The 27,720-nt window shown below is 40.0% G+C and overlaps 1 protein-coding gene across 3 annotated transcripts in view; it reads left to right on the top strand.

The window, feature by feature from the left end:
* The first annotated feature begins 305 nt into the window (after positions 1-305).
* Positions 306-27,720, top strand: part of cdhr2 (cadherin related family member 2) — a 152,924-nt gene continuing 125,509 nt past the window's right edge. The window contains exons 1-4 of one of the 3 annotated variants that reach the window (XM_063053446.1): positions 306-406; positions 19,656-19,713; positions 21,845-21,916; positions 25,649-25,788. In XM_063053446.1, coding sequence (XP_062909516.1) covers positions 19,656-19,713; positions 21,845-21,916; positions 25,649-25,788 — 270 coding nt within the window. In that variant the 5' untranslated portion in view covers positions 306-406. Of the gene's footprint in view, positions 407-12,958; positions 13,057-18,314; positions 18,366-19,655; positions 19,714-21,844; positions 21,917-25,648; positions 25,789-27,720 lie in introns of those variants that run through there. The other 2 variants (XM_063053445.1, XM_063053444.1) reach the window with 2 other exon arrangements.

Raw genomic sequence — 27,720 nt, 5'->3', positions numbered from 1 at the left:
ATATTGTAAACAACTGGGGTCCCAGCACTGAGCCTTGCGGTACCCCACTAGTCACCGCCTGCCATTCTGAAAAGGTCCCGTTTATTCCCACTCTTTGCTTCCTGTCTGCTAACCAATTCTCCACCCACACCAATACCTTACCCCCAATACCGTGTGCTTTAAGTTTGCACACTAATCTCCTGTGTGGGACCTTGTCAAAAGCCTTTTGAAAATCCTGATATATTCCTGATATATTTCCTGATATATTATGATGAAGCACTGAGATTTCTTCCTGTTCATAATCTTTTGTTAATGATTACCTTTTACAATGTAGGAAGGTAAACCGTTTCAGTTTTGTAGCAAAAAATCTACCAGAGTGAAACCCAGCAGTGTGCTGTCAATAAAGAACAGCAGTCCAGGACAAATCGTAAGTAGTTATATCGGCTTGGAGAGTTTCACAAACAAATACAATACTTCAACAACAATTCTTTGCAGGATAGTTATGATAATTTGGTGATGTCTTAGTTATAAGCTCAATTATGTAAGATAAAATTTGATAGTTTGGGTGTGGCTGTTTATCGTTATTGAAAATTTTTTGAAGACATTGTTTTTATTGAAAAGAATACATTTCTCTTTATTTCAGTATGATTTTTTTTCTGGAGGAAATTATTTATTTATTACAGTTAACATTTATACAATCGATCATTACTTTTATTACTAGAAGCTAATTTCTTTGTGATGACTGCAGCATTTCTTTAGTATTTTGCCTTGGCTCATGTTTGCCATTTCCATTCACAAAATCCCAGCTAAATGGGGACATGTTTGCCATTATTAGTGTTGTCATTGTGTATGTCTGCCACAAGGCTTGTGAGGCCAAAGCTTACTCTGTGACTGCCTAAAATCCCTTTCATCTATCTCTTTCTGTCTGTGTGGAAAAGCAGATTTACTTTACTCGATTCTGCGGCCCTTACTACAGCTGGAAATTAATGACATAACCTCTCCTCTCCCTGACAAGGCACATGCTAACATCAAAGTGTGGTTTCAATATACATGACTATTATAAACACGAGAAAGTCTGCAGATGCTGGAAATCTAAAACAACACACACAAAATGCCGACGAAACTCAACAGGTCAGGCAGCATCTATGGAAAAAAATAGACAGTCGACATTCTGGGCCGAGACCCTTCTTCAGGAGTGAAGAAGAACACTACAATTATCCTATGAAACCATAAAACTACTTTCAGCTTTAAAATTCACCTCGTTCCTTTCTTGTAGAACTTAAATAAAATTAACATACAAAAAGTCTACTTATTATTTTGAAAATTATCACATCCTTAGACCTTGCTCTGAAGAGGAAGAGCAACAATATTATTCAAAGTAAGAATCTAGAAAATAGGTACAAGGGAAGACCACTTAGAAAAGAGCCTATCGGTCAGATCATGCCAAACCTTCTAACTCCATTTAATATTCTCATACTGTTCCCATATCCTTAGATTTTCATAGGATCCAAAATTTATTTGACTTCTTTCATGATAGGCCAAGTTTTCATAGTCCTTCATAGGAAAAATTTCCAAAAATGAATATTCTATTAAATGAAGAAAGTTTTCCTGATTGCAGTCCTAAATGATTGTCACCACATTCTGAGACTCCGATCTCTAACTCCAAACTACCTGAGTAATAACATAGAAACTAGGTGCAGGAGTAGGCCATTCGGCCCTTCGAGCCTGCACCACCATTCAGTATGATGGTGGCTGATCATCCAAGTCAGAACCCTGTACCAGCCTTCCCTCCATACCCCCTATCCCTTTAGCCACAAGGGCCATATCTAGCTCCCTCTTAAGTATAGCCAATGAACTGGCCTCAACTGTTTCCTGTGGCAGAGAATTCCACGATTCACCACTCTCTGTGTGAAGAAGTTTTTCCTCATCTCGGTCCTAAAAGGCTTCCCCTTCATCCTCAAATTGTGACCCCTCATTCTGGACTTCCCCAACATCGGGAACAATCTTCCTGCACCTAGCCTGTCCAATCCCTTTAGGATTTTATATGTTTCAATAAGATCCCCCCTCAATCTTCTAAATTCCAACAAGTATAAGCCTAGTTCATCCAGTCTTTCATCATATGAAAGTCCTGCCATCCCAGGAATCAATCTGATGAACCTTCTTTGCACTCCCTCTATGGCAAGGATGTCTTTCCTCAGATTAGGGAACCAAAACTGCACACAATACTCTAGGTATGGTCTCACCAAGGCTTGTACAACTGCAGTAGTACCTTCCTGCTCCTGTACTCAAATCCTCTTGCTATAAATGCCAGCATACCATTCACCTTTTTCACCTGTACCTGCATGCCCACTTTCAATGACTGGTGTATAATGACACCCAGGTCTCGTTGCACCTCCACTTTTCCTAATCGGCCACCATTTAGATAATAATCTGTTTCCCTGCTTTTGCCACCAAAGTGGATAACCTCACGTTTATCCACATTAAATTGCAAAACCAACTGATAATTTTATAGCCTCCTTAAATGTTGCAACATGCACCAAAGGAAGAATATCAAATTAAAGTTGTCATTGAGCAGCAAGGTGGTATTAAGAAAGCAGACCAAATAAATAATCAGTTATAAGGACCTTCTTATAGGAGGGAGGAGAACAGTGGGCTGTAGCAGTCAGAAGCCTGTGTGACTAACTTGCTCAGATTCACAACTGATTTCTATGCTGTTACATAATGCCTTGAACCAAGATGTCAAACCCACCTTAAATCAGGCCTGTTTGCTTTATGCTGGTCTGTCTGTCTAGGTACCATATCCGATGCGGACGTTGGTGACCATGGTTTTCCATACAGATCTATCCCTTGTTTTTTGGATGACTTCCATTTCCTCGATGTGTAGCCACCTGGCTATGCTTTTGATGTACATAAGCCGAGGTCTTCCTCTAGGTTTGCTCCCCTCAATCTTTCCAGAGAGTATGAGTTTTTCTAGTTCATCTTTCTGCATGATGTGTCCTAGGAATTTGAGTTGTCTTTCTCTTATTGTTGGTATGATTGATCAAACTGCTTGGTCTCTTCTAAGAACTTCTTCATTATGCTGGTATGTCTGGCTTTTCAAGCACATCCCAAATCATTTGAAGAGGGTTACTGACTTTCACTTAAAAGGTAAATGAAAGTAATTATTTAAAAATATATTTTAATTAAAATGATTGCATACATAATTTACATCAGTTAAATATGCTTTAAGTGAATTATTTTTTAAGATTTTAATTAATTTTTTCAATTATTCTAAATGATCTTGATTGTGAGAGACTTTAGACCACGAGGCAGCTAAAGTTGTCTTAAGATCGTTATAGCAGATTGAAGGCAGGACCTTGCCTCTGCCATCTTCTATTTATGGCCTAGCATTTCAATCAGATCTGGTGAAGCAACAATCCTAGCATGAACAGGGGCTGTGGTGTTGAAGGGTGTACTTGGAGAAGTGCTGTCCTATGCTGGTAGGAATGTGATCTAGCCCGGTGACCTTGGTCTTCAGAATCATTAGCTAGAGGAAAGTTTCTTCATCCAATACTGCAAGATGGAAAGCAGTCTGATAACTTTGAGGCAGAGAGGGTGACCCAGGGAGATGGAGGGCAGCTTGAACTTGTCATCCGAATTGACGTGGGCGCTGATATATTTTCAGATGACCTTACAGAGGACGATTGTATAATTGGCGGGACAAAGGATGAACATTGGAGGAACACTTGAAGTTCCCAATTACTGAAAGTGCAAGCCCCAACCCTTATCACAATGATTCCATAAAACGCTTAAAAACAAAAATGTCGCAATCATACCAGCTTGGCACGCCTCTCAGAAATGTTGCAATATAGCTGCCTAGTAACTCCAGGAGATGAGAACCTTTGTTTAGATGCAGTTTAGACTTTCCATTTCATCCCTTCTGCATAGAAATGCTATCCCCACCGGTGCTCGGATATTGCTATGTAAGTTATCGTTTCAATAACAATGCAGGATAACTTGAGTGATCCCAAGGAACCACCAGAGAAACTGTGTTTAAAGGCGCACAGATTAGATTACCCACAGCCTTTAATTTTACTTCAAAAATGTTAATTTTATTATGTCAATCCTCTCAAAAATGTTTAAGTATGTAACATATGCCAGAGGCTCTCTTTTTACTTGGGACTTTCTTGCTACATTGATAGGATGGAGTAAAAGTGGTATTATGTTCCAAAGTGGTATAATTAGAAGCTATTTCCTACTTTACTGTATTTTCTCAGACAATTCTAAAATTTGTGCCCTCATTGTCTTCAATAAAACCACTATGAAAATAAATTGCATGATATGACCAGTTATTTCTCGAGACATAAAATTAAACTCTGGTTCATGGCAGCAATTGGTATCCACAATGAAAGAACGGTGAAAGTATGACATAGAGACACTTTAATTTACTGTTGCTTTTGGAATTACTGATTAAAATTAGTACTTCACTGGTTTTACAATACTTCCACCCACAAACTCCTCTTTCCACATTTTATACTCCATTGAAGCCAATGATGGGTTATTTTGGGCATGGTTTTAAACTGACATTTCATCTAATCCTCTTTGTCTTTGTCCAGTGGGTTAGGTAACAACAATCTCTCATGATCACTTGAAGACTTACCATGAATAAAGCAGATTTTCTGAGCAATTTGATCATGTGCAAGGTCATTTTAAAAACTTGGATCTTTGTTCACATTGTCAGCCGATATGAAAGTTCCCCAGTTCAGTGTTTGTGATTTGATACCATGCCAGCTGCATGTAATCATAGAATCATGAAATTGTTAGAGCATAGAAGGAAGCCTTTCAGCGTCTGTGCCTGTATCAGCTCGCCATCAGAGAGTATCAGAGTATCTCAATAGTCCCGTGGTTCAGTACCTTCCTGGTAAATGAGCAAAATTTTCCTCACCTTCTAATTATCCAATTCCCTCTTAAAGGCTATAATTGAATATGCTTCTGGTACATCTCCCAGCAATTCATTCCAGATTCCAATCACGCATTGTATAAACACGTTTTTCTTCTTCTCAGTATTCATTTTCTTCCTCTTCAAATTTATATCTTTGACCCTAAATCTTCACTGCCTCTTGCTATCCATTCTGGCTGGACTCGCACCTCATAATTTTATATTCTTCTACTGGATCTTCCTTTAGGTTTTGAATGTATTCTTTGTATTCTTCTGCAGAATACAGTCAAAACTTCTCTAAACTGTTCTTGAAATTGTTGCCCCTCATCCCAATAAATTTTCTGTAGACTTCACCTTCCTCCCCCCTCGCCTACCACTCACTCATGTTGCCACATCCTTTCAATAATGAGGCAGCTAGAATTTTACACAATAACGTACCTGAGTCAGGCCAAGGGAAGGCATGTTGAAACTTTATAAAATAAAGATTCAACATGACTTCCCTTGTCTTATACTCAGTGGCTCTACTGAGAAAATCTAGAATTGGTTATTCCTTAATAACAACGTCCTCAACCAGCCCAACCACTTTTAACATACTTACAAGTTATTCTCCTGCACCATTTTTAGAACAGTGTCCTCTATACTGCCTGCCCACATTCTCCTGACAGAAAATGCATCACCTCACAATTCAATGCACAAAACTTCATATGCCACATATCTACTCTCTCAACCAGTCTTTTCATATCCGGCTCCAATTTATCATTGCTCTCTTCACATTTCACAAGTTTTGTGGCATCTGTGAGCTTAGGAGTTCCAGCTTGCATCCCCAAGTCCAGGCCATTAGCATAGATTTAAAAAAACATTCCCCAGGGATTCTTATACTGACCCCTGGGGAATGCTGTCACTCACTCTCCCTCCATCTGAGAGACAAGCATGTGGGACAAGCCTCTGCTGTCTCCTGCTTAACCAACTTCATTTCCATGCTACCTATGTCCCATTCATTTAACATCATGGACTTAACTTTGGTGGTACGTTATTGCTTGGTACCGTATAGAAATTTCTGGAAGTGCATTTATAGTACATTGACTCCCTTATCCACTTCAACTCTATTCATATTGCACCAAAAATTTTATCAGTTAGGTTAAGGAAGAATTGCCTTCAACAAATCTTGCCCTAATTAATCAATTTTCCTTCAAATGCCTACTAATCTTGTACTGAATCAAAGTTTATAAAAGCTTTCCCACCACTGTGGTTAAACTAAGTGCAGTTGCTGGGCTAGTCATAAGTATACTTTTTTAAAAAATAAAGGAGTAAGTCTTCTGGCATTCTTCCCATATCGCAAATGCATTGGAAGATTACCCCTGTGATTTCTTCCCATGTTTCTCTCAGAATCCTAGGATGCATCCCAATCAATCCTGATAATTTAAGCCAATTGCTCGATTATGTCCATGTGAGCTATTTCTAATGTATCTATGTCTCAATTAACTCCTCCTTACTGTTACTTTGTAAGCTCAATTTTCTCTGATGGAGGTGCAAAGTATGCATTACGATTGCTCTCAGCATCCATATAAAAGTTCACTTTTCTTGCCCTAAGAGGACTCTACTCCTTTACCACTTCCTTTCGCTATTCATAAGAGAGCATTGCTATATTTCCATTTATGTAGGAAGCAAATCTTTATGCTCTATTTGCCTTCCTTACTTAGTTATATTTATAAGTCTGAGGTGATATTGATAAAACAAAATAGGAAACACAAAATATATTGGTTAATATTTTCAAAAAATCTGTATTAATAGCATTGACTTAGTTTATCTGATATGCAAAGACTTGCTGATAATTTGACCTGATTGATGCTCTGCATTTTTCCATTAACAGCATTTTTTCTTAATTGCCATAAAACTGAACTTTGAAATGTCAGTTTATCACATTCCTGACAAGGCAAACTTATCTCCATGTGTAATTGCTGTACAAAAGTTCAAACATAATTGCTCATGTAAGAAATCTGGAATTGATTTGGAAATAAAATATGCCTGCAAGTGTGATATACCATGTAATTACTTCGCTTGACTGTGCCATTCTACCTGAGGAGTTCTCAGTCACTGGATGGACCATACAGCATTTTCGGCTGGAGTTACAGAGGTGAAGGGGTTTGCTTCTTAATCAATTCCTCATGGTGCTTGGATGTGTTAGTTCTGGTGAGCTCTTGCTCACCCAGTTTAGAATATCCAGTGGTGAAGTGTTGGCCAGACTATCTGCCAAAGGAGTTTATTTTAGCTATCCTGACAGCTTCCACATTCCTCCTCAGACAGACATGAAGCTAGCACTCAATGATTTATATTCTGTTGGTAATCAGTCTTGAAGCACAATACCCAGAAGCCATTTTCATGATTGCTGGTGACTTCAACCAGGCCTTCTTCAAGGGTGTGTAACCAAAATGCTACCAGCAGATTTCCTGTCCCACTAGAGGCCTAAACACCCTAGCTTATTGCTAATTAAACATCAAAGATACCTTCTGAGCCATTCATTCTCCGTACACTTCAGTAAATCAGACCACTGCATGCAGACAGAAGCTGAAACAGGAGAATCCAGTACAGAAAGTTATACAGTGCTAGTCTGAAGAAACAGATGATCAAGTCAGGTCAAGTTTATTGTCATTTCGACCATAAGCTGCTGGTACAGTACACAGTAAAAATGAAACAATGTTCCTCCAGGACCCTGGTGCTACATGACACAACACAAAACTACACTAGACTCAGTGAGACAACACAAGGCTACACTAGACTACGTAAAGCAACATAAAAACTGCACTAGACTACAGACCTGCACAGGACTACATAAAGTGCATGAAATAATACAGGGCAGTACAATAATTAATAAACAAGACAATAAGCACAGTAGAGGACAAATTACAATATAATAATAAATGATGTAGATGTCAGTCTAGACTCTGAGTATTGAGGAGTCTGATGGCTTGGAGGAAGAAACTGTTGCACAGTCTGGTCGTGAGAGCCCGAATGCTTCGGTACTTTTTGCCAGATAGCAGGAGGGAGAAGAGTTTGTACGAGGGGTGCGTGGGGTCCTTCACAATAATATTAGATTTGCAGGTGTAGCTTGTGGTGTAAATGTCTGTAATGGCAGGAACAGAAACCCCGATGATCTTCTCAGCTGACCTCACTATCCGCTGCAGGGTCTTGCGATCTGGGATGGTGAAATTCCCGAACCAGGCAGTGATGCAGCTGCTCAGGATGCTCTCGATACAACCTCTGTAGAATGCGGTGAGGATGGGGGGTGGGAGATGGACTTTTCTTAGCCTTCGCAGAAAGTAGAGACGCTGCTGGGCTTTCTTGGCTATGGAGCTGGTGTTGAGGGACCAGGTGAGATTCTCTGCCAGGTGAAAACCAAGAAATTTGGTGCTCTTAACGATCTCTACGGAGGAGCCGTCTATGTTCTGCAGAGAGTGGTCGCTCCATGTCCACCTGAAGTCAACAACCATCTCTTTTGTTTTGTTCACATTCAGAGACAGGTTGTTGGCTCTGCACCAGTCCGTTAGCCGCTGTACCTCCTCTCTGTATGCTGACTCGTCATTCTTGCTGATGAGACCCACCACGGTCGTGTCATCAGCAAATTTGATGATGTGATTTGAGCTGTGTGTTGCTGCACAGTTGTGTGTCGGCAAAGTGAACAGCAGTGGACTGAGTACACAGCCCTGGAGGGCCCCTGTGCTCTGTGTGATGGTGTTGGAGATGCTGCTTCCAATCCAGACTGACTGAGGTCTTCCAGTCAGGAAGTCTAGGATTCAGTTACAGAGGGAGGTGTTCAGACCCAGAAGTTTCAGCTTTCCAATCAGGTGCTGAGGAATGATTGTGTTGAATGCTGAACTGAAGTCTATGAACAGCATTCGAACGTATGTGTCTTTTTTGTCCAGGTGGGTGAGGGCCAAGTGGAGGGTGGTGGCGATAGCATTGTCTGTTGAGCAGTTGGGACGATAGGCGAACTGCAGGGGGTCCAGTGAGGGGGGCAGCAGGGTCCTTATGTGCCCTATGACGAGCCTCTTGAAACACTTCATGATGATGGATGTGAGAGCAACGGGACAGTAGTCATTGAGGCAGGACACGGAAGACTTCTTTGGCACGGGGACAATGGTGGCGGCCTTGAAACATTTTGGAACGATGGTGCTGCTCAGGGAGATGTTGAAGGTGTCAGTGAAAACGTCTGCCAGCTGGTCTGCACATCCTCTGAGCACTCTGCCAGGAATATTGTCTGGTCCAGCAGCTTTCTGTGGGTTGACCCTGCATAGAGTTTTCCTCACACCGGCCACAGTAAGACACTGCACCTGGTCATTGGGAGGAGGAGTGGTCTTCCTCGCCACCACGTCATTTTCTGTATCGAAACGAACGTAGAAGTTGTTCTACACATCTGGGAGGGAGGCATCACTAGCACAGGCTGGTGATGTTGTCCTGTAGTTGGTGATGTCCTGAATGCCCTTCCACATGCGCCGTGTGTCGCTGCTGTCCTGGAAGTGGTTGTGGATTCGCTGGGCGTGTGCACGCTTTAACTCTCTGATGGCCCGGGACAGTTTGGCCCTCACTGTTGTTGAGCAGCCTCCCTGAACATGTACCAGTCAGTGTGCTCAAAGCAGTCTTGAAGAGCAGAGACGGCTCCTGCTGGCCAGGTTTTCACCTGCTTCTGAACTGGTCTGGAGCACCTGACCAGCGGTCTGTATACTGGGATTAGCACAACAGAGATGTGGTCTGATAAATACTATGTGGAGATTTGTGACAAATATGATTATATGAAATATGTGTACAGTACCTGAAATACATCTTATGCAAATGTTTGTTTGATGATGAAATTCAATAAAAAATAAAGTACAAAAAAAAAAGAGATGTGGTCTAAGTAGCCGAGGTGGGGGCGGGGCTCTGCCCGGTATGCGTCAGGAACGTTTGTATAAACAAGGTCCAACGCGTTCTCCCCTCTCGTTGCAAAGTCCACAGACTGATGGAATTTGGGGAGCACTGACTTGAGGTTCGCGTGGTTAAAATCTCCGGTGACAATAAACAGTCCATCAGAGTGTGCGTTCTGCAGTTCACTAATAGCCCCATACAGTTCACAGAGCACCTCCTTAGCATTAGCGCTGGAGGGAATTTAGACACCAACTTTAAGAACAGTGGTCCTTCTACAGCATCAGCAGATTTTCTTGAGTTTGAGCTTCTACGTGACTGCTTTGAGTTGGTAGACTTATCCATGTTCAAAGATCCAGTTACAAGCCTAGATGAATATGTCACTATCATTACGGAGTTATCAGCAAGTGCGTTAAAAACTGTACCAAAGTGGACTGTTCTCAAAGAGGTAACCATTTTTGAACCACGAGATCCATTCTCTCTGAAGTCTGGGCCTGCAGCATTCAGATTAATGTGCCATTTGCATTAACAACCAGCACAACGTGCGGCAGCTTTGTAATATGGTGGGTGACACAGTAGTGCAGTGATTCGTGCAATGTGGTTGCCACGCCAGTGATCAGAAGACCAGGGTTCATTTCTCCCTGCTGACTGTCGGGAGTTTCTACGTTCTTCCTGTGACGGAGTGGGCTTCCTCCTGCTGCTTCAGTTTCCTCCTGCACCCGACAAAGACGTATGGGTTAGGGTTAGTAAGTGGTGGGCATGTTATGTCGGGGTGCAGGAAGCAAGGTGACACTTGCGGGCTGCCCCTAGCATTTCACAATCAATGATATAGACAACGCTTTTCACTGTGTGTTTTGATGTAATGATGAGCTTGAATACGGAGAGGAAATTAAGAACCTGGTGGCATGGTGTGAAGACAATAACCTATCCCTCAACATCAGCAAGACGAGGGAATTGGTTGTTGACTTCAGAAGGAGTAGCGGACTGCACGACCCAACTTACATCGGTGGTGTGCAAGTGGAACAGGTCGAAAGCTTTAAGTTCCTCGGGGTCAATATCACAAATGACCTGACTTGGTCCAAGCAAGCAGAGTCCACTGCCAAGAAGGCCCACCAGTGCCTTTACTTCCTGAGAGCACGAAAGAAATTTGGCCTGTCCCCTAAAGCCCTCACTAATTTTTATAGATGCACCGTAGAAAGCATTCTTCTAGGGTGCATCACAACCTGGTATGGAAGTTGTCCTGTCCAAGACCGGAAGAAGCTGCAGAAGATCGTGAACACGGTGCAGCACATCACACAAACCAATCTTCCGTCCTTGGACTCACTTTACACTGCATGCTGTCGGAACAGTGTTGCCAGGATAATTAAGGACGCGACCCACCCAGCCAACACACTTTTCGTCCCTCTTCCCTCCGGGAGAAGGCTCAGGAGCTTGAAGACTCATACAGCCAGATTTGGGAACAGGTTCTTTCCAACTGTGATAGGACTGCTGAACGGATCCAGACTTGGGTCTGGGCCATACCCTCCAAATATCTGGACCTGCATCTCGGTTTTTTTGTACTACCTTACTTTCCATTTTTCTAATTTTTCTATTTATGATTTATAATTTAAATTTTTAGTATTTACTATCGATTTGTAATCCAGGGAGCGGGAAGCACAGAATCAAATATCGCTATGATGATTGTACATTCTATTATCAATTGTTTGGCGACAATAAAGTATAAAGTATATGTGACAAATAAAGCTATTCTTTGTCTTTAACCTTAGGATGTTCTGGGGCAGCCTGCAAGTGTTGCCGCACGTTCCAATGCCAACATAGCATGAATTGAATTGACTTTATTACTTACATCCTTCATATACGTGAGGAGTAAAAATTTTTGCACTACGTGAATGGTAAATTTGCAGGGTGTGTCAGTGTTCTGAAAAGTAATTACCTCAGAAGGAACATTCAAACTTTTATATTGGTGTTTACCAGAATCATAATTACACTAAACATGTAAATTATTTATTGGAAATAGCCTTCTCATCATTATTCCCCATGCATGCTAGAGTGATGTTGCTGTTAGGTTGAATTCACAGTACGTAATAGCAAACTCATTATGAGCCTACGGGGTGAAGGGTTACATAAGGGAGTGTGATTCTAGTAAACAGTTTCTAAATAAGTACCACACAATAAAGTTCAAAGTATACTTATTATCAAAGTATGTTTGCATTATAAAACCTTGAGATTCATCTCCTTACAAGCAACCACAAAACAAAAAAAACCCCAGAAAAGACCTTCAAGCACCCAATGTGCAGAGAGAAAAAAATCACGCAAATACTAGAAATAAGCAAATGGTATTTAGAACAAAAGTGAGTCCTCAGACACAAAGCCCGGATCAGGCCACAGCTTTGGACTCAGTTCAGCGCACAGCGGATTAAACATCATGGCACCCATGGACGTGAATCCTGGAGCAGGCCGCAGTCCCCAGGCTCAGCCTCAGCACAGTGCAGAGCAGAGTAAACATCGTGCAGAAGCAAGCAGGGTTAGCCCGATCCCATCACCCTACCTTTTCAATCCATCTGGCACAGCACTTAAATCAACCAAACATCAGGTCATCCATCGCTCGCCTCTTCATTGTTTGCGGTGATCGTTCACCAAAATCTTCTCACAGAAAAAGTATTATTCATATGGTACTTGGTTTTGTTAACCACCAGTAAGTAGTCACTTGCCTTCAGTTGCACCATCTTAAACTGGAAGATATTTTAGTCAGAATTTTGACACCGGTGTTTAAATTTAAAGTAATGCTTTTCTTTATTAGGGCTTGATATGAAAGCAGAATTTGAATTAACGTGCTCATTTTCAGTGAGTTTATTTATGTATCATGATATGCTGGCAGCAGCTGGTGACCATGTACTCTGGCGACATTCACACATCAATAAGCCCATGCTTTGCTGCCTGAGTGGAGCATGTCAGAAATAAACTTGATAGGGCAACTCTTGAACTCTGGAGTGCAACATGAAATAATGTTTAACAATAAAGAAAACAATGAATGACATTCAGAACAGGTTGTTTGTGTTACATGATTATACTGACTCTGTTCCTTTACCCTGCCTTGCCCTTAATTACCACTGGCTATTGCTTAAGTACTTGATTGCATCTTACGACTCATAGAGATAAGTGTTACTTTGTTCAACATATATAGGCACACTTTGGCTCTCAGAGCTGCATTACCCCCTGTCAAGTGAGTGGAGAATGTTTTGTCTTCCAGGCAGGACTTAAGGGTATGTCTTCAACTTGTAATTATATGTGATACTGTGATAAACAATGCATCTTTAACATAATTTTTTTTTCCATTTTGGATTGACCCAATTTTCAGCATTTAATTTGTCATATTCTGACATAATAAATCCTTCTATCTTTACATTATAGGTATTTTTTTGGAATTCACAGGGAAAACTCATAAAAATTAATCAAAACATGTAGATATAATTTGTAGCTATTATTCGAAATCCTCTGATGTATTGAAGTGCTCGAAAAATCTCAGCAGAGTATTTAGGTCTAGCAGTTGCCATGGAAATTTGGTTTCCTCTGAAAGCATGTAGCACGGGAAGCTCTGAATCCATTTGGAATGTTTTCTAACAATGTAAAATAGCGCTCATAATGGGTCAGTACTTACAGTAGATGTGTGTAAGTGTTTGTTTTATCACTCTTGCCGCTTTTTATAGTAGTGACGTTCGTTATCTAATTTCGGTTCAATGCTTAGCAACACACACAAAATGTTGGAGGAACTCAGCAGGTCAGGCAGCATCCATGGAGGGGCATACAGAGGCGGTGTTTGGACTGATCTACAGAACCTCTTGTGTTCAGTTCACACTGTTTACTACTTTCTCCACAGATATTCAAGTAGTTAAAAGAAAAGGAAATAAAAACCTTGAATCTTGCGATAGTGAATTACACCACGGTTGTAAATTGGTAAAAAGGTTTTGATGCTGGTAGCAGTTATATTTAGATTTCTGACATTAGCTTGTTTGAATTGTTAATTCATTTATTAGAATGTGTCAAAGCCTATATAATTCAAATATAAAGTGTGGGGAATCAAAGAGCAAAACAACACCTTGTATCAGTTGTGATAGAAGAATGCATACGATTAGCTAAGTATGTCATTAAGACACTGTTCTTTCAATGTTAGTCTTTCACATCAGAACCAGAATTAGGTTTAATATCATTGGCATAAGTTGTGAAATTTGTTGTTTTGCAGCAGCAGTACAATGCACTACATAATAATTAAAAGCTGAATTACAGTAAGAAGTATATATATGTATGAAACCCCCTGGTTTCCTTGGTTGCCTAAGTCTGAAAGCACTCTCCGGTCCTGCCAAACTCGTGAGACTGAGACGGCTCTCCTCCCCCAAACCCCGGTTTGTGTGGATGCTGTGTAATTTGCTACCCTGTTACAACTCAGTGCCAAGAAATAACAGACAGTACACTGTGTACGATTAAAGGAATTATATTTATGAACCTTAACTTAACTAAAGGGCTAGTAAAGAAAAACAAAAAGAAAAGGACCCATTTTAATTTGACTGTTCAGATGTGCACGTTGGAGCTTATCTTGAACTTCTCTGTCACTCACAAAGCCGGGCTCTCGGTCAGCATGGCAGCACACACCACCTTCCGAACGTTGCTGGCAGTCGATCTCAAACCAACAGGTCTCCCACTGGGTCGTATCCTACGACCAGTTCTCCCCAGCGTCTTCTCTCTTCATCACCCGCCTAACCAAAAAAAAAACCCAAGACCAACCTTCGTGTCCCTCACCAAGAAAACCTTCCCCTAATTCTACCATCCTAATTGGATGGTACACATTCCTCATCATCCCTTTCTTCACCAATAACCTAAACAGGCCAACAGCAGAGCAGACTGCTCTTACAGAACAGTTAAATGAAATACATATAGCATAACAGTAAAAACATGAACCAGTTTATTATATATATACACACACACACTGTTGATAAAAAGTGTTCACTCCCAACCCCCTCCCCCCACCTGCGAGTTTTCATGTTTTATTATATTTCAGCATTGAATCACAGTGGATTTAATTTGGCTTTCTTGACACTGATCAACAGAGAAAGACTCATGTCTAAGTGAAAATAGATCTCTACAAAGTGATCTAAATTAATACAAATATAAAACACAAAATAAATGATTGCATAAATATTCACTGTCTTTAATATGCTACACTAAGTCATCGCTGGTGCAGCCAGTTGGTTTCAGAAGTCACATAATTAGTTAAATGGTGATCACCGTGTGTGGTCAAGGTGCTTCAACTGATTGTAGTAAAAATACACCTGTATCTGGAAGGTCCAGCTGCTGGTGGGTCAGTATCCTGGCTAAAAGTTATGCAATGAAGACAAAAGAACACTCCAAGCAACTTCACAAAAAGTTTATTGAAAAGCACAAGTCAGGAGATGGATATAAGAAAAGTTCCAAGTGACTGAATATCCCTTGGAGTACAGTTAAGTCAATCATCAAGAAATGGAAAGAATAAGGCACAGCTGTAAATCTGCCCAGAAGAGGCTATCCTCAAAAACTGAGTGACCATACAAGAAGGGGACTAGTGAGGGAGGCCACCAAGAGACCTATGACAATTCTGGAAAAGCTACAAGTTTCAGTGGCTGAGATGGGAGAGACTGCGCATACAACAACTGTTGCCCAGGTTCTTCACCAGTCTCATCTTTATGGGAGAGTGGTAAAGAGAAAGCCATTATTGAAAAAAACTCACATGAAATCTCGGCTAGAATTTCCTAGAAGGCATGTGGGAGACTCTGACGTCAGCTGGAAGAAGGTTCTATGGTCTGATGAAACCAACATTGAACTTTTTGGCCATCAGACTAATGCTATGTTTGATGCAAGACAAACAACATACATCATCCAAAACACACTATCCCTACCGTGAAACATGGTGGTGACTGCATCATTCTGTGGGGATGCTTCACTGCAATAGGCCCTTGTGAAGGTAAAGGGTAAAATTAATGTAGCAAAATACAGAGAAATCATGGAGGAAAACCTAATGCAGTCTACAAGAGAACTGCAACCTGGGAGAAGATTTGTTCTCCAGCAATAAAATAACCCCAAGCATAAAGCCAAAGCTACACAGGTCCTGTGTTAGTCCAAAGTCCAAAGTTAATGTCCTGGAGTGATCAAGTCAGAGTCCAGACCTCAATCCAATTGAGAATTTGTGGCTGGACTTGAAAAGGGCTGTTCACTCATGATCCCTATGCAATCTGACAGAGCTTGAGCAGCTTTGTAAAGAATGGGGGAAAATAGCAATGTTCAGATGTGCAAAGCTGATAGAGATCTATCCACACAGATTCAAGGCAGTAATTGCTGTCAAGGGTGCATCTTCTAAATACCGACTTGAAGGGGGTGAATACTTATGCAATCAATTATTTTGTGTTTAATACTGTGGATACCTCCAGCTGAACTCTGTCTTTTTGTGTGTTCCCCCTAGCTGTCAGTCTGTGGTTTTGTATTGCCATGTGCTCTACTCCGGCCCCTGTATTACTGAGTAATCCGTCTCTCATCTATATATCATTATTATCTGTATTGCTGCCACCGGTGTCTCATTGTGCTCCACCTACCATCTGCCTCTCTGTTTATTGCTCAGTGTATTTCAGTCCTGTGTTGTCATCTGTTTGTTGCCAAGTTGTGCCAGTGAATTTTCCTGAGCCTTTCCAGCATTTGTATCTAAACTCTGTCTGTCTGTCTGTCTGTCTGAATATCAACTCTGCCTCTTTCCGGATTCTGGTTTTTGGATTTCTCTGAATGTTTTGATCTCTGCCTGAACTTTAACGCCATCTTTGTTTGCACCTCAGAACTTGTTACTCAACTGATATCACTGTGTGCACAGTACTGGGTCTGCGATTGGATCCCTGCTCCAGTGTCCTGACAAGTACTTGTAATTAATTTAGATCTTTTTGTAGAGATCTGTTTTTACTTTGACATGAAGAATCTTTTTCTGTTGATCAGTGCCAAAAAGCCAAATTAAATCCATTGTGATTTAATATTGTAAAACAATAAAATATGAAAACTTCGGGGGGGGTGAATACTTTTTATAGGCACTGTAAGTGGTTCAAAAAGAGAAAAAAGGTAGTGAGTTAGTTTTCACGAGTTCAATGTCCATTCAGAAATCTGATGGCAGACCCCACGAAGAAGATATTCCTGAATTGCTGAGTGTGTGCCTTCAGGCTCCTGTACATCTCCCTGATGGTAGCAATGAGAAGAGGGCATGTCTTGCATGGAAGGGGTCCTTAATGATGGATGTCACCTTTTTAAAAATGTCCTGGATACTACCGAGGCTAGTGACCATGATGGAGGTGACTAAGTTTACAATTTTCTGCAGTTTATTTCGATCCTGTGCAGTGGTCCACCCTCATACCCATACCAGTTGGTGATGCAGCCAGTTATAATGCTTTCCATGGTACAGCTGTAGAAATTTGTGAGTGTCTTTGGTGACGTACCAAGTCTCCTCAAACACAATGAAATATAGACTCTGTCATACCTCCTTAATAACTGCATTGATATGTTGGGTCCAGGATAGATCCTCAGAGATGTTGACACTCAGGAACTTGAAAATTGGTCATGGAAGAAGAGTGTGAATTTCCTAAGACTGTTTACTGTATACGTCTTCTGCATTAGTGCCATAAACATTTTGACCACATTTGCATATATGCAATATCATAAATTATGTGCATGGTGAAGTTGAGTGAAAAATAAACTTGACTCTAATCTTTGTAATAAAATTCTGGAAATACTTGCCAGTCAAACCTCACCTCTGAAAGGAAAAAGAATATTAAGGACCCATGAACAGTACCTCTCTATCATTTTTTTCTCTTTTTGTTCTACTTATTTAATATAACATATATATATGTTACACTTCTTACTGTAACTTTTGAAGTATTGCAATGTATGATATATACTGGTGATATTAAACCTGATTCTGAATCACATATAAGGCCAAGTACCTTAAGTGTTAATTCTTGTTTCCCTCTCATGAGTATAACCTGATCTCCCAAGTATTTCCAACGTTTTCCGTTCTTAATTTAGATTTCCAGAATCTACAATATTTCCCTTATTGCCTCCTCTCCACTTCATTTTAAAATTTTTTTAAAGATTGGAAATGGTTTATATCTTTTCACTTTTTAAGATGAGATAGGAAAACGAAGCAATTAAATACAAGTTAGTCCAACATACATGTTTAGGAAATTACTAGAGTTTACTTTAAGGGATAGACTGAGCACCCTGTAAATGTTCGGCAGACTGAAGAAAAGCACTCATGAAGGTGCAGTGGAGCCAAGTGAACTGCAAATTTTCGGAAGTATAGTGAGATTATTGCTTTGATTTTTTTGCCAACAGCTGTTGTAATGATGACATTAAATCAACCAATGGAAGAGATTAGAGAATTTGTCTGCACAAGATTCAGAAATAATTCTAAGCAGATCTTAAATACACTTTATTGTTACACCTCTATGTTTTATTTGGGAAGAGTGTACCAAGAATCCTCCAAGTGTTACGTGGAAGCAGATTCATGGGTTTGGTAAGTGAGACAAAAGACAATGATTATGAATAAGCACATTAACCACTTATTTCAATCAAACAGTGAAACATCAACCAAACATCTAAGCCACCCTAAGTTACAAAAATTATGATACTAAACATTTAGTAATGCTTCAAATTCAAAGGGTACTTCATTAAGTCTCCCCAAGTTACACAACTACAAAACTAAACATTCAACAGATACTTAGCTAAGTACATGCATGGGTCCTCCTATATCTGCAGCAAACTTTCCCAATGGTTCTTCTGCACTGGCTGTGATCTCATAGTGAAGATGAACCCCTGGAGACAAAGGAAAGCCTGCGAGTCTCTCTCTCTCTCTCTCTGTATCTTGTTTTACGGCGGTTGGCATCCAGCTTAATGGTGCATTACCGCCACCCTCTGCTCCAGAATGTGCACTAGACATACATTCTAAATCCCTTCACCCAATCGCGCGCGCGCACGCACACACACACACACACACACACACACACACACACACACACAAACCTACACTTCACCCTCCCATCTTTGACCATCCTAGTATCCTATTCCTGTTTATTTGTCATATTCTATAAAAAACCCCTGTACCCCTTAAAAACGCTAAAAATACCCGGACTTGTGCTCTCTCACCCATGCCCAGCAACCCTTTTAAAGTGAATTCCTGCATCCCCAACTCCCTTAATTTATTTCTCATCATCTCTCTCTGTATCCCATACTTCCTCCAACACAAAACTACATGTTCTACTGACTCCTCTTCCTGACATTCCTCACACAACCCTGTCTGGTGTTTCCCTATCATTTTCAATGTTTTGTTTAATGCACAATGCCCCAAGCCTGCGAGTCTCTCGCACTTGCTATTCTTGTACCCCTGAGGCACACAAAGCCAGACATGGTTGCCATGACACACAAGGCAACCAATGGGAAATAGCTGCTACGTCCCTTGAATGGGCCAATTAACAACTGGCAAGGTGGAAGTGGCTTTCGACTGGCAAGTAAGCTATAAGAATAAAGAGCCCAAGCCTGTACAGGAAATATCTATAGCAGTGTTGTGTATGATGTAATGGTGAAATAATGAATGTATTTAATAAATATTTTAATCCAAACACTGTGCAAAGTTTATGTCTCTTGGTCTATTTCCCATTGTCTAAAAGAGTACATGCTAGTTAAAGGCAATGCAGATTAATCAAAAGGTATTTATGTAAAACATTTAACTTGTAATTTTGTTGTAAAGTGTGCTTAAAATCTTTGATTTTCTCTGAGAAGTTATTAATCAAAATATTTTTTTTTGTAGATGATGGGTTCAGACAAAATAATGTGCACTCTCCTTTTTGCTCTTCTACATGTGAAAGGTACAATATTAAATTTAAGATGGGAAGTTTGAAAGTTCTGTGTTATTTTTAGCATAAGGAACCTTAGAGCAATTTAGTGAGGTTACAAAGTTAGCAGAGGTCCAAAGACATTGCTGTATTTGAATTAATACCTTGTCATGCTGATTTCACGTTTATCTGGAAAACACTTGAAAGCAAATCTGGTCCACTTGAAACATGGAAAGAAGTCACTCAGCCCGTTGTGAGGTCAGTTTGTTTAGAAACCTCACTGGTAGTCTTTGACAGGATCACAAGATTGTGATATCTACCTGAACAAAGAGATGGGAGGCATGAGAGTGTGTCTCAGCTACCTGTAAAAGTCTATGCTATTATTGACTCACTCTAGGTCTTCTCCCCTCCAATTACATTCTCCTGGTTTTATTATAAGCCCTTGGTCAGTATCATACTGCACCTACTGAGTTTCTCAAACATTGTTCAGCTGGTGATTAATATCTGGTGCATATGGTTGTATCCTACATGATACAAAGAAGTAAAGTTATGAGCCCCTCTCAAACAAAACAAAAGGTGCAGTGAAAAACTTATTGCATACTGTCCATACAGATCATATCATTACAATAGTACATTGAAGTAGCACAAGGTAAAACAACAACAGAATGCAGAATAAAGTGTTACAGTTACAGGGCAAGTGCAGTGCAGGTAGATAATGATCTTTTTTAAGAAGACAGCTATCTTCCTGGTATCTTAGATAAACAAGGTAACGTATCACCTGTAGCTTTTTGCCACTGGTTATGGCACAGAATAACTCCAGCCCCCTGACAACCTTGACCCACTTCAATTCACCCACCTCCATAACAGTTAATGGTGGACGCCATTTCTGTGGCCCTACACTTACCTCTGAAGCATCTGGACAGTAAAGACACTTATGTTAGACTATTGTTTATTGACTACAGCTCCACCTTCGACATTATAATTCCAAGCAAACTCATCACCAAATCCCTACACCTGGGACTCAACATCTCCCTTTACAACATGATGCTTGACTTTCTGACCAGCAGACCACAATCAGTAAGGATAAGCACCAACACCTCCACCACAATGATTCTAAGCACTGGTCCCCCAAAGGCTACATACCCAGTCACATGCTCTACTCCCAATACACTCATGACTATATGGCTAGATTCTGTACAAGTTTGCAGATGATATCACAGTAGTGTGCTATGAGTCAGAGTTTAGGAGGGAGATAGTGTTATGACAATAACCTTTCCCTCAAGGTCAGGAAAAGAAAAGGGCTGTACATTGACTTCAGGAAGGAGAGTGGTGCACATTGTCCCGTTTACATCAGTGGTGCTGAGGTTGACAGCTCCAATTTCATAGGAGCGAAAAATACCTATAGCCTCTCCTAGTCCAATGACATAGACACTGGAGTCAAGAAAGCTTATCTCTGCCTCTAATTCATCACCAATACTTTGCCCTGGTCCAACCATACTGACGGCATGGCCAAGGAAGTACACAGATACCTCTATGTCCTCAGTAAAGAGATTTTTCATGTTTCATTTGGCCCTCACCAATTTTTATTGATACACCATAAACAGTATTTTTTTGGGATGCATCCTGACTTGGAATGGCAACTGCTCTGCCATGACTGTAAGAAACCGCACAGAATTGTGGATGCAGCATTTTACGGAAACTAACAATGGACTGTGCCTACACCTCTTGCCGAGTGCATTGATTACTGCCACTTGATTTGCACGTGAATAAAGCTGCAGATAAAGTTCCAGGCCATTTTGTTGCATTGAAACTCCATCATGCAGATGTCTGACTAATTTCATCTGCATGTGATCAATACCGACCATAGCAATAATAATACAATTTGTCAAATAAACTCTTCTTGGGCTTCCAGCTGGGTACAAGTATATATCCGATGTTTCGATGACCAACTCAATGAAGATGGCAGGGTTTGTCATAAATGTTGGTTATGATCGATGCCTATACCCGGCTGGAAGCCCGAGAAGAGTTTATTCGTCATATATGCCAGGGAAGTACTCTATCCTTAATACAATTTGTATTTTTTTTCTTTTCTGATGCTGCTAATATGTCTCACCTAGAAATTGTAATGCTGGAATATAACAATCTTCTATTTTTTTCATTTCAGCTGCGGCTGCAAGTATGCCTGAATTTGCCAGCAATATGTCTGTTATATTTGTTAGAGAAGATACACCAGTAGGTTAGTTCTCTGTTAATATTTATAACAATTCTTTTTCCTTCAAAACCATTGATAAATTTCTAAACATGCCAGAAGACTGTACTTAGCTTTTACATACTGTAATGATGAAGGATCTTATCTTCTGACCATGGATGTTTATTTTAATATGTTTTGTGTAGGTTCAGTACATATATTGTATGATGAAACTATAAAAAATACAATTATTTATTTGTGTTGTATCAACCTAATAATAGAAATCCACCAGCAAAGGTGGATTTAGTTTTGAAGTGTCCCTAGAGCTACAGATTCAATGTTCACCCCCAAAAGACAATGCAATCTGTTCATTTTACTTACTGAGTACATATAGAGAGGTGATGTTTGTTTCTGATGTTAAAGACCACATAGACACCAAAAAGTTCTGCAAGTCCTTTGTTGAAGCAGTGTTCAGATTGATGTTAAAAACCTTCAGCCTCTCTGGAAATTATCAATCTCATCAGAATCTCCTCAATCTTGTTGTGGTAAAAATCTTGTGCATTCTTTCCGGATTGACTAGGAATCATTCCCATTCAGATGTACATGGAAGCAGATTTTATTGCCTTCAGATTAAATCAAAGTTTTTGTATACCGACTTTTCTAATTGTTTGAATCTGTTCCCATATCTGTAACGATGATATCCTATATTTTAATATAAATAAAATTTAATATTTTTATTCAGGCAGTGGCTCACAAAATTATCAACTTTTCATGAATAATATAAATATTTTGTTTGTTGATCCTCATTTCGATTTATGGCCCCTAGACCATGCACAGTTTTGCCCATACTCTCAGCTCAGCTTCTGAAAGGTGCCAAATCCTTATGCTTATTTCACAAAACTATTGTAGAAGTTGTCCAAGAACATTTTTTCCCATATTCCCACAACCTCCGGTCCAGGCACAGATGTTGTTTGAGGAGCTCTTATGGTCTTCAGGTTCATCAGAAGCTTCTATTGTTTGTGGGTTAATTCAGCAGTTTCTGAAACTAATAGTGTTACTGAGTACAATCAAATCACAAGCATGATCTTCTTATCTAATTAGAGGAATGAAAATAACTGTGGTCAATCAAAGCAAGCAAATTAAATGTACCCTGCTGAGGTCCAATGTCATAAATTAATCAAGGAGGTGATAGGTTGGTAGTATTAATATGCTGTTCCAGACAAGTGTCTTAATTTTTAATTTTTTCAGTTAAGTTCCCAAAATGCCTCTGTACCCACATTTTTTTTTATCATAACTGTTTTGAACCTGAAGATTCTTGCTGTCCTCTATAAAGATTTAATTTTCAGTGGCACACAATAGTACACCCAGTTAAAATCTTCCTGAATCTCCCCAAAAGCTGTCTCTGTTAGTGCTTGAAGAAGTACTTTGCAAAGCAGTGGCAGGAACTGCTGATGTGGTTCTGGATGGTAGCTGTTGAGAACCTTGTGCTGCTTATAAGCAACCATAGGATATGCTTTGTAACATGTACAAAATCCTGGAGGAACTCAGCAGGTCAAACAGTATCTATGGAAAGCAATAGAATTGACATTTCAAGCCAAGACCCTTCATCAGGACATGCTACAGTCTGGGGAAAGAAGACACTATAATGATATGTTAGGCTTAAGCATGTTCATTTAAGTGAGTGCTCTTGAAGAGGAGTAAAGCCTTTGAGAATTACCACAGTGTTTTAAAAGAAAGATTATACTTAAAAATTTCCATAGCTTACCTTTTTACAAAATTTCCAGATTCCTATACATATTAATAAGCAATGTGAAAGATAATTAAAGGCTATACAAAGGGTTGAGAAAAAAAATAATTGGCAAGAGTGCTAAACTTATTTTGTCCTGTTTGGTATTGTCTAGGATAATGAAAATTATATATATACATTAGCTCTACCTTTCAGAAGACCTGTAGGAGATCTCCTGACCTTAACGTCCAAGAGTCTTTTCCTACTGGTTCTGATTTCACTAGCAACACTTTCACAGATGCATCAGAAAACCAAGGGCCATTACATTTGACAAAACCATATCAGGCCTCCCTAAAACCCAACCAAATAACAGCGGAGGGCCATTATTTATGTGAACACAGTTCTTACACAAAATTATAAATTTAAATTTATTACTGAACCCTAGGATTTGCTGCTCATTAAGACTGTGTTATTATAATTCATAAAAATCTACCACAAATTAAGTCAACAATATAGAGAAAATTGTATTTGTCCTGTGTTGTCAGAACTTATGTACTGTATTGCCTGATGGGAATTAGGTAAATATCCGTCAGTGGAATGTCTGCATTACCACAGCTGTAAATGTTTCGTACACTCTATGAAGGCCATACCAGCCATAACTAGAATTTATCAAAGGTTTTGGTCTGTGTGAATCCCTGCCCTCCATTTCCCTATAAATCCAAGATAATATCTGGCTTTGCGGCATCCTCTTTTCCTTTTCTTACATCTACAGGTTTTTTTCCAGTCCCTGAAACCCACCATCAAACCAGTCTGACGAGTCAGGGATCGTCACCAACACTTTGTAGGGCCATTGCCATCATTCCCTCCAATATGTGGAATGTACCCACAGCCATCAGGACACTTGTATGGTGCTGCATGGGGATTATCACACCAGCATCAGTAAAGGATTGGGCCCAAGATTATGTGGTTAGAGTATCATGCAAACAAATGGTTAACAAATCAGGCCGAGGAAGCAACTTCAAGACCTTCAGTTGCTAGGGACTTACGATCCTTAACTTGGTGTCCTAGGACAAGGGAGTAAGTTGGTTAGACAAAAGGCTGATGAGCTATGACCTGAGGCTTGCTTGTCTGCCAGCTGACTGATGAGGAAGGACATTCAGTGATAGTGGTGAAAAGTTACAGCCAGAGCATGTTTTGACTTCATTTCTCAATTTCCTTTGCTATTTCTGTCACTGTTTTATCTAGAAGGATAAGGGAGCAGGAAATAGGAGGAAATTTGCCAGTTCTCTATCACAGCCTCCATTTGTCCTCACTATCTCATTGCAGTAGACTCAGCTTGTGGCATCTCGAGTATAGCATTAAATACAGCCATCCCAAGGGCTTGTGTATATTCTTAAGTTCAGCAGCAACATCCTAAAATCCACATTAAAGTGTAAATTAGGCTCCTATGGTTTAACTATGCAGTTTTAGCATTGCTAAATTGAAAAAGGGATGAGGAATTGGAAACCGTCCTGATGAAGGGTCTCGGCCCAACACGTCAACTGTTTACTCTTTTCCATAGATGCTGCCTGGCCTGCTGAGTTCCTCCAAGCATTTTGTGTATGTTGTTGAGGAATTGGTTTTTACTTGTTTTAGTGGAGAAACAGGAAGGAAAGAATTTCAATGGAAACAACCAGGTCTACTTCTACTCCTGGTTTCTTCCTCCCCATCAACTTCTTCCTGGGAGAGGGTCCATTACCTGGTCTTGTCTTCAGCTCTGAAGCTGGCTTGGCAACCAGATTATGTGGTGATGGAAATAAAGGCACATGCCAGGTATACAAATTTCACCTGGCCAGCCATATTTTAAAATACTGTAAGTGGACAGGGTAGTTTTTGAGATTACGAGATGGCCAGTTAGATTGGTTCAGAAGTGCAGCTTGGGAAAAAATGCGTGCTGTTGTGTCAATGTTCATTTTCTGTCCTGAAACCTTAAAAATATGTATGATATTTGAATCAATTAAAATAACTTACTTCAATATATCAAAAATTAATAGTTAATTTTATTATTTTTCTAGGTGCAGAAGCGTATAAACTAATTGCGACTGACGCAGATCATGACAATCTGACCTATTTAATGTCTGGATCAGATGCAATGTATTTCAATTTACAACCAGACACAGGCATTGTCAAGATTGCAATTAATTTGGATCGTGAGGTAATTTAGAAATGTGGCTTGACAATAGTTTTAAAAGACTTAAGTCCCATCTCTGAATATTGGATGGACTAACTTTAACTAAAGATTTGAATCCGTTCAAAGATTGTTGCTTATTGCTTAATAAAATATGCCTTATGTAAAGATGTGGAACATCTATACCTTATGTAAATGATGTAAGAACATCATTTAGAATAGAAGAAAGGCTGCAAAGCATAATTGAATCAAAAGGTTATAAAGAAACCACAATATACAGGAGTCTTCCATTCCGACTAAAAGACAGCAGCTGCAAAATTCAGTCATTGTTTGAACTCTCTCTGTGTATTTTTATGACCATTGTGCCATGCACTGTATATGAACACATTTTTATTACCAGTTGGGCCAGCTACCATTATTGAGGAGAGCTTTTGTCTGTGAAGTATTTTAACAATAGAGGTATGTAGACTAAGCATGTAGCTTTTAATTGGAATTTGAATTGATTTATTATTGTCACAAGGTGCAGTGAGAAGTTTGTTTTGCATGCTGTTCATAAAGATCAAATCATTACACAGAGCATTGAGACAGAACAAGAAAAACAACTACAGAATGCACAATAAAGTGCGACAGTTACAGACAGTGCTGATAAGCCATAAGATTAAAATCATTAAAAGGTGGATTTATCATCATACTAGGGGACCATTCAATAGTCTTGTAACTGTGGATTAAAAGCTGTTCTTGAACTGACGGTTCACATTTAAAGGCTTTTGCATCTTCTGCCCAATGGGAGAGAGGAGAAGAGAGAATGTCTGGGTTAGGTAGGGTCTTCGATTTGCTGGCTGCATTAATGAGGTCGCGAGATTTACAGACAAAATCTGTGTAAGGGAGCTGGCATCTGCCATGTGCTGAGCTGTGTCCACAACTCTTTGCCATTTCTTGCACGTGCGGCTCAGATGCCTACCAGATGTTTATCTGTGATGCAATCCAGATAAGATACTTCCTATAGTTCGTTTGTCAAATTTGGTGAGCGTCAAAGGGGGCATGCCAGATTTCTTTAGCCTCCTGAGAAAGTAGAAGCATTGATGCGTTTTCATAGCTGTGACTTCTATGTGGTTGGAGTAGGACAGGCTATTGGTGATGTTCACTCCCGAGAAATTGAAGCTCTCAACCCTCCCAAAATCAACATTACTGATACAAAGAGAAGCATGAACACCACCATCCTCCCTGAAGTCAATGACCAGCTCTTTTCTTTTGCTGATACTGTGGGTAAGTTTCTTGTCATGACACTGGGTTACTAAGCTCTCAATTTCCTTCCTATAGTCTGACTCATTGTTATTTGAGATACAGCCCTCTATAATCTGCAAACTTGTAGATGGAGTATGAGCAGAATCTGACCAAACAGTCATGACTGCCCAGGGAGTACAGGAGGCTGAGGATCCAACCTTGGTGGAGGTGTTGCTCTCTGTCCTTATTGATTGCAGTCTGTTGGGCAATGAAGTCAAGGATCCAGTTGCAGAAAACAGTATTGAATCCCGGGGTCCAGAGTTTGGTGATGAGTTTTCTGGTATTGAAGTTGGAGCTGAAGTCAATAGTTTAAAATACAGTTCAGATGCTCCAGAAATGAGTGGAGGACCAGACAGGTGGTGTCTGCCATAGACTTGGTTGCAGTAGGTGGATTTTTGTAGGTTGAGTTTGTCTGGAAGGTTGGAGTTAATACATTTCATGATCACACTCCCAAAGCACTTTGTGATTGCGGATGTCAGAGTCACTAAACGATGGCGTTAAAGTTTATAGTACACCTGTCTCTGAATATAGATGCTGACTTTCTATTACTGCTTTTTTTTTGTAATTCAAACTTTTATTATTATTTATTCTTATTTTACAAAACAGCACAGCATGTCATAGAGCAGATAGAGTATAGCATATTTACACAGCCATCCCATGACAGGAAAACAAGTA

The sequence above is a fragment of the Mobula hypostoma genome, chromosome 7 (assembly GCF_963921235.1).
Source record: "Mobula hypostoma chromosome 7, sMobHyp1.1, whole genome shotgun sequence".
In the NCBI taxonomy this organism is placed as follows: Eukaryota; Metazoa; Chordata; class Chondrichthyes; order Myliobatiformes; family Myliobatidae; genus Mobula; species Mobula hypostoma.
Note: the sequence above shows the minus strand (reverse complement) of the source record. Positions and strands in the feature narration are given on the sequence as shown.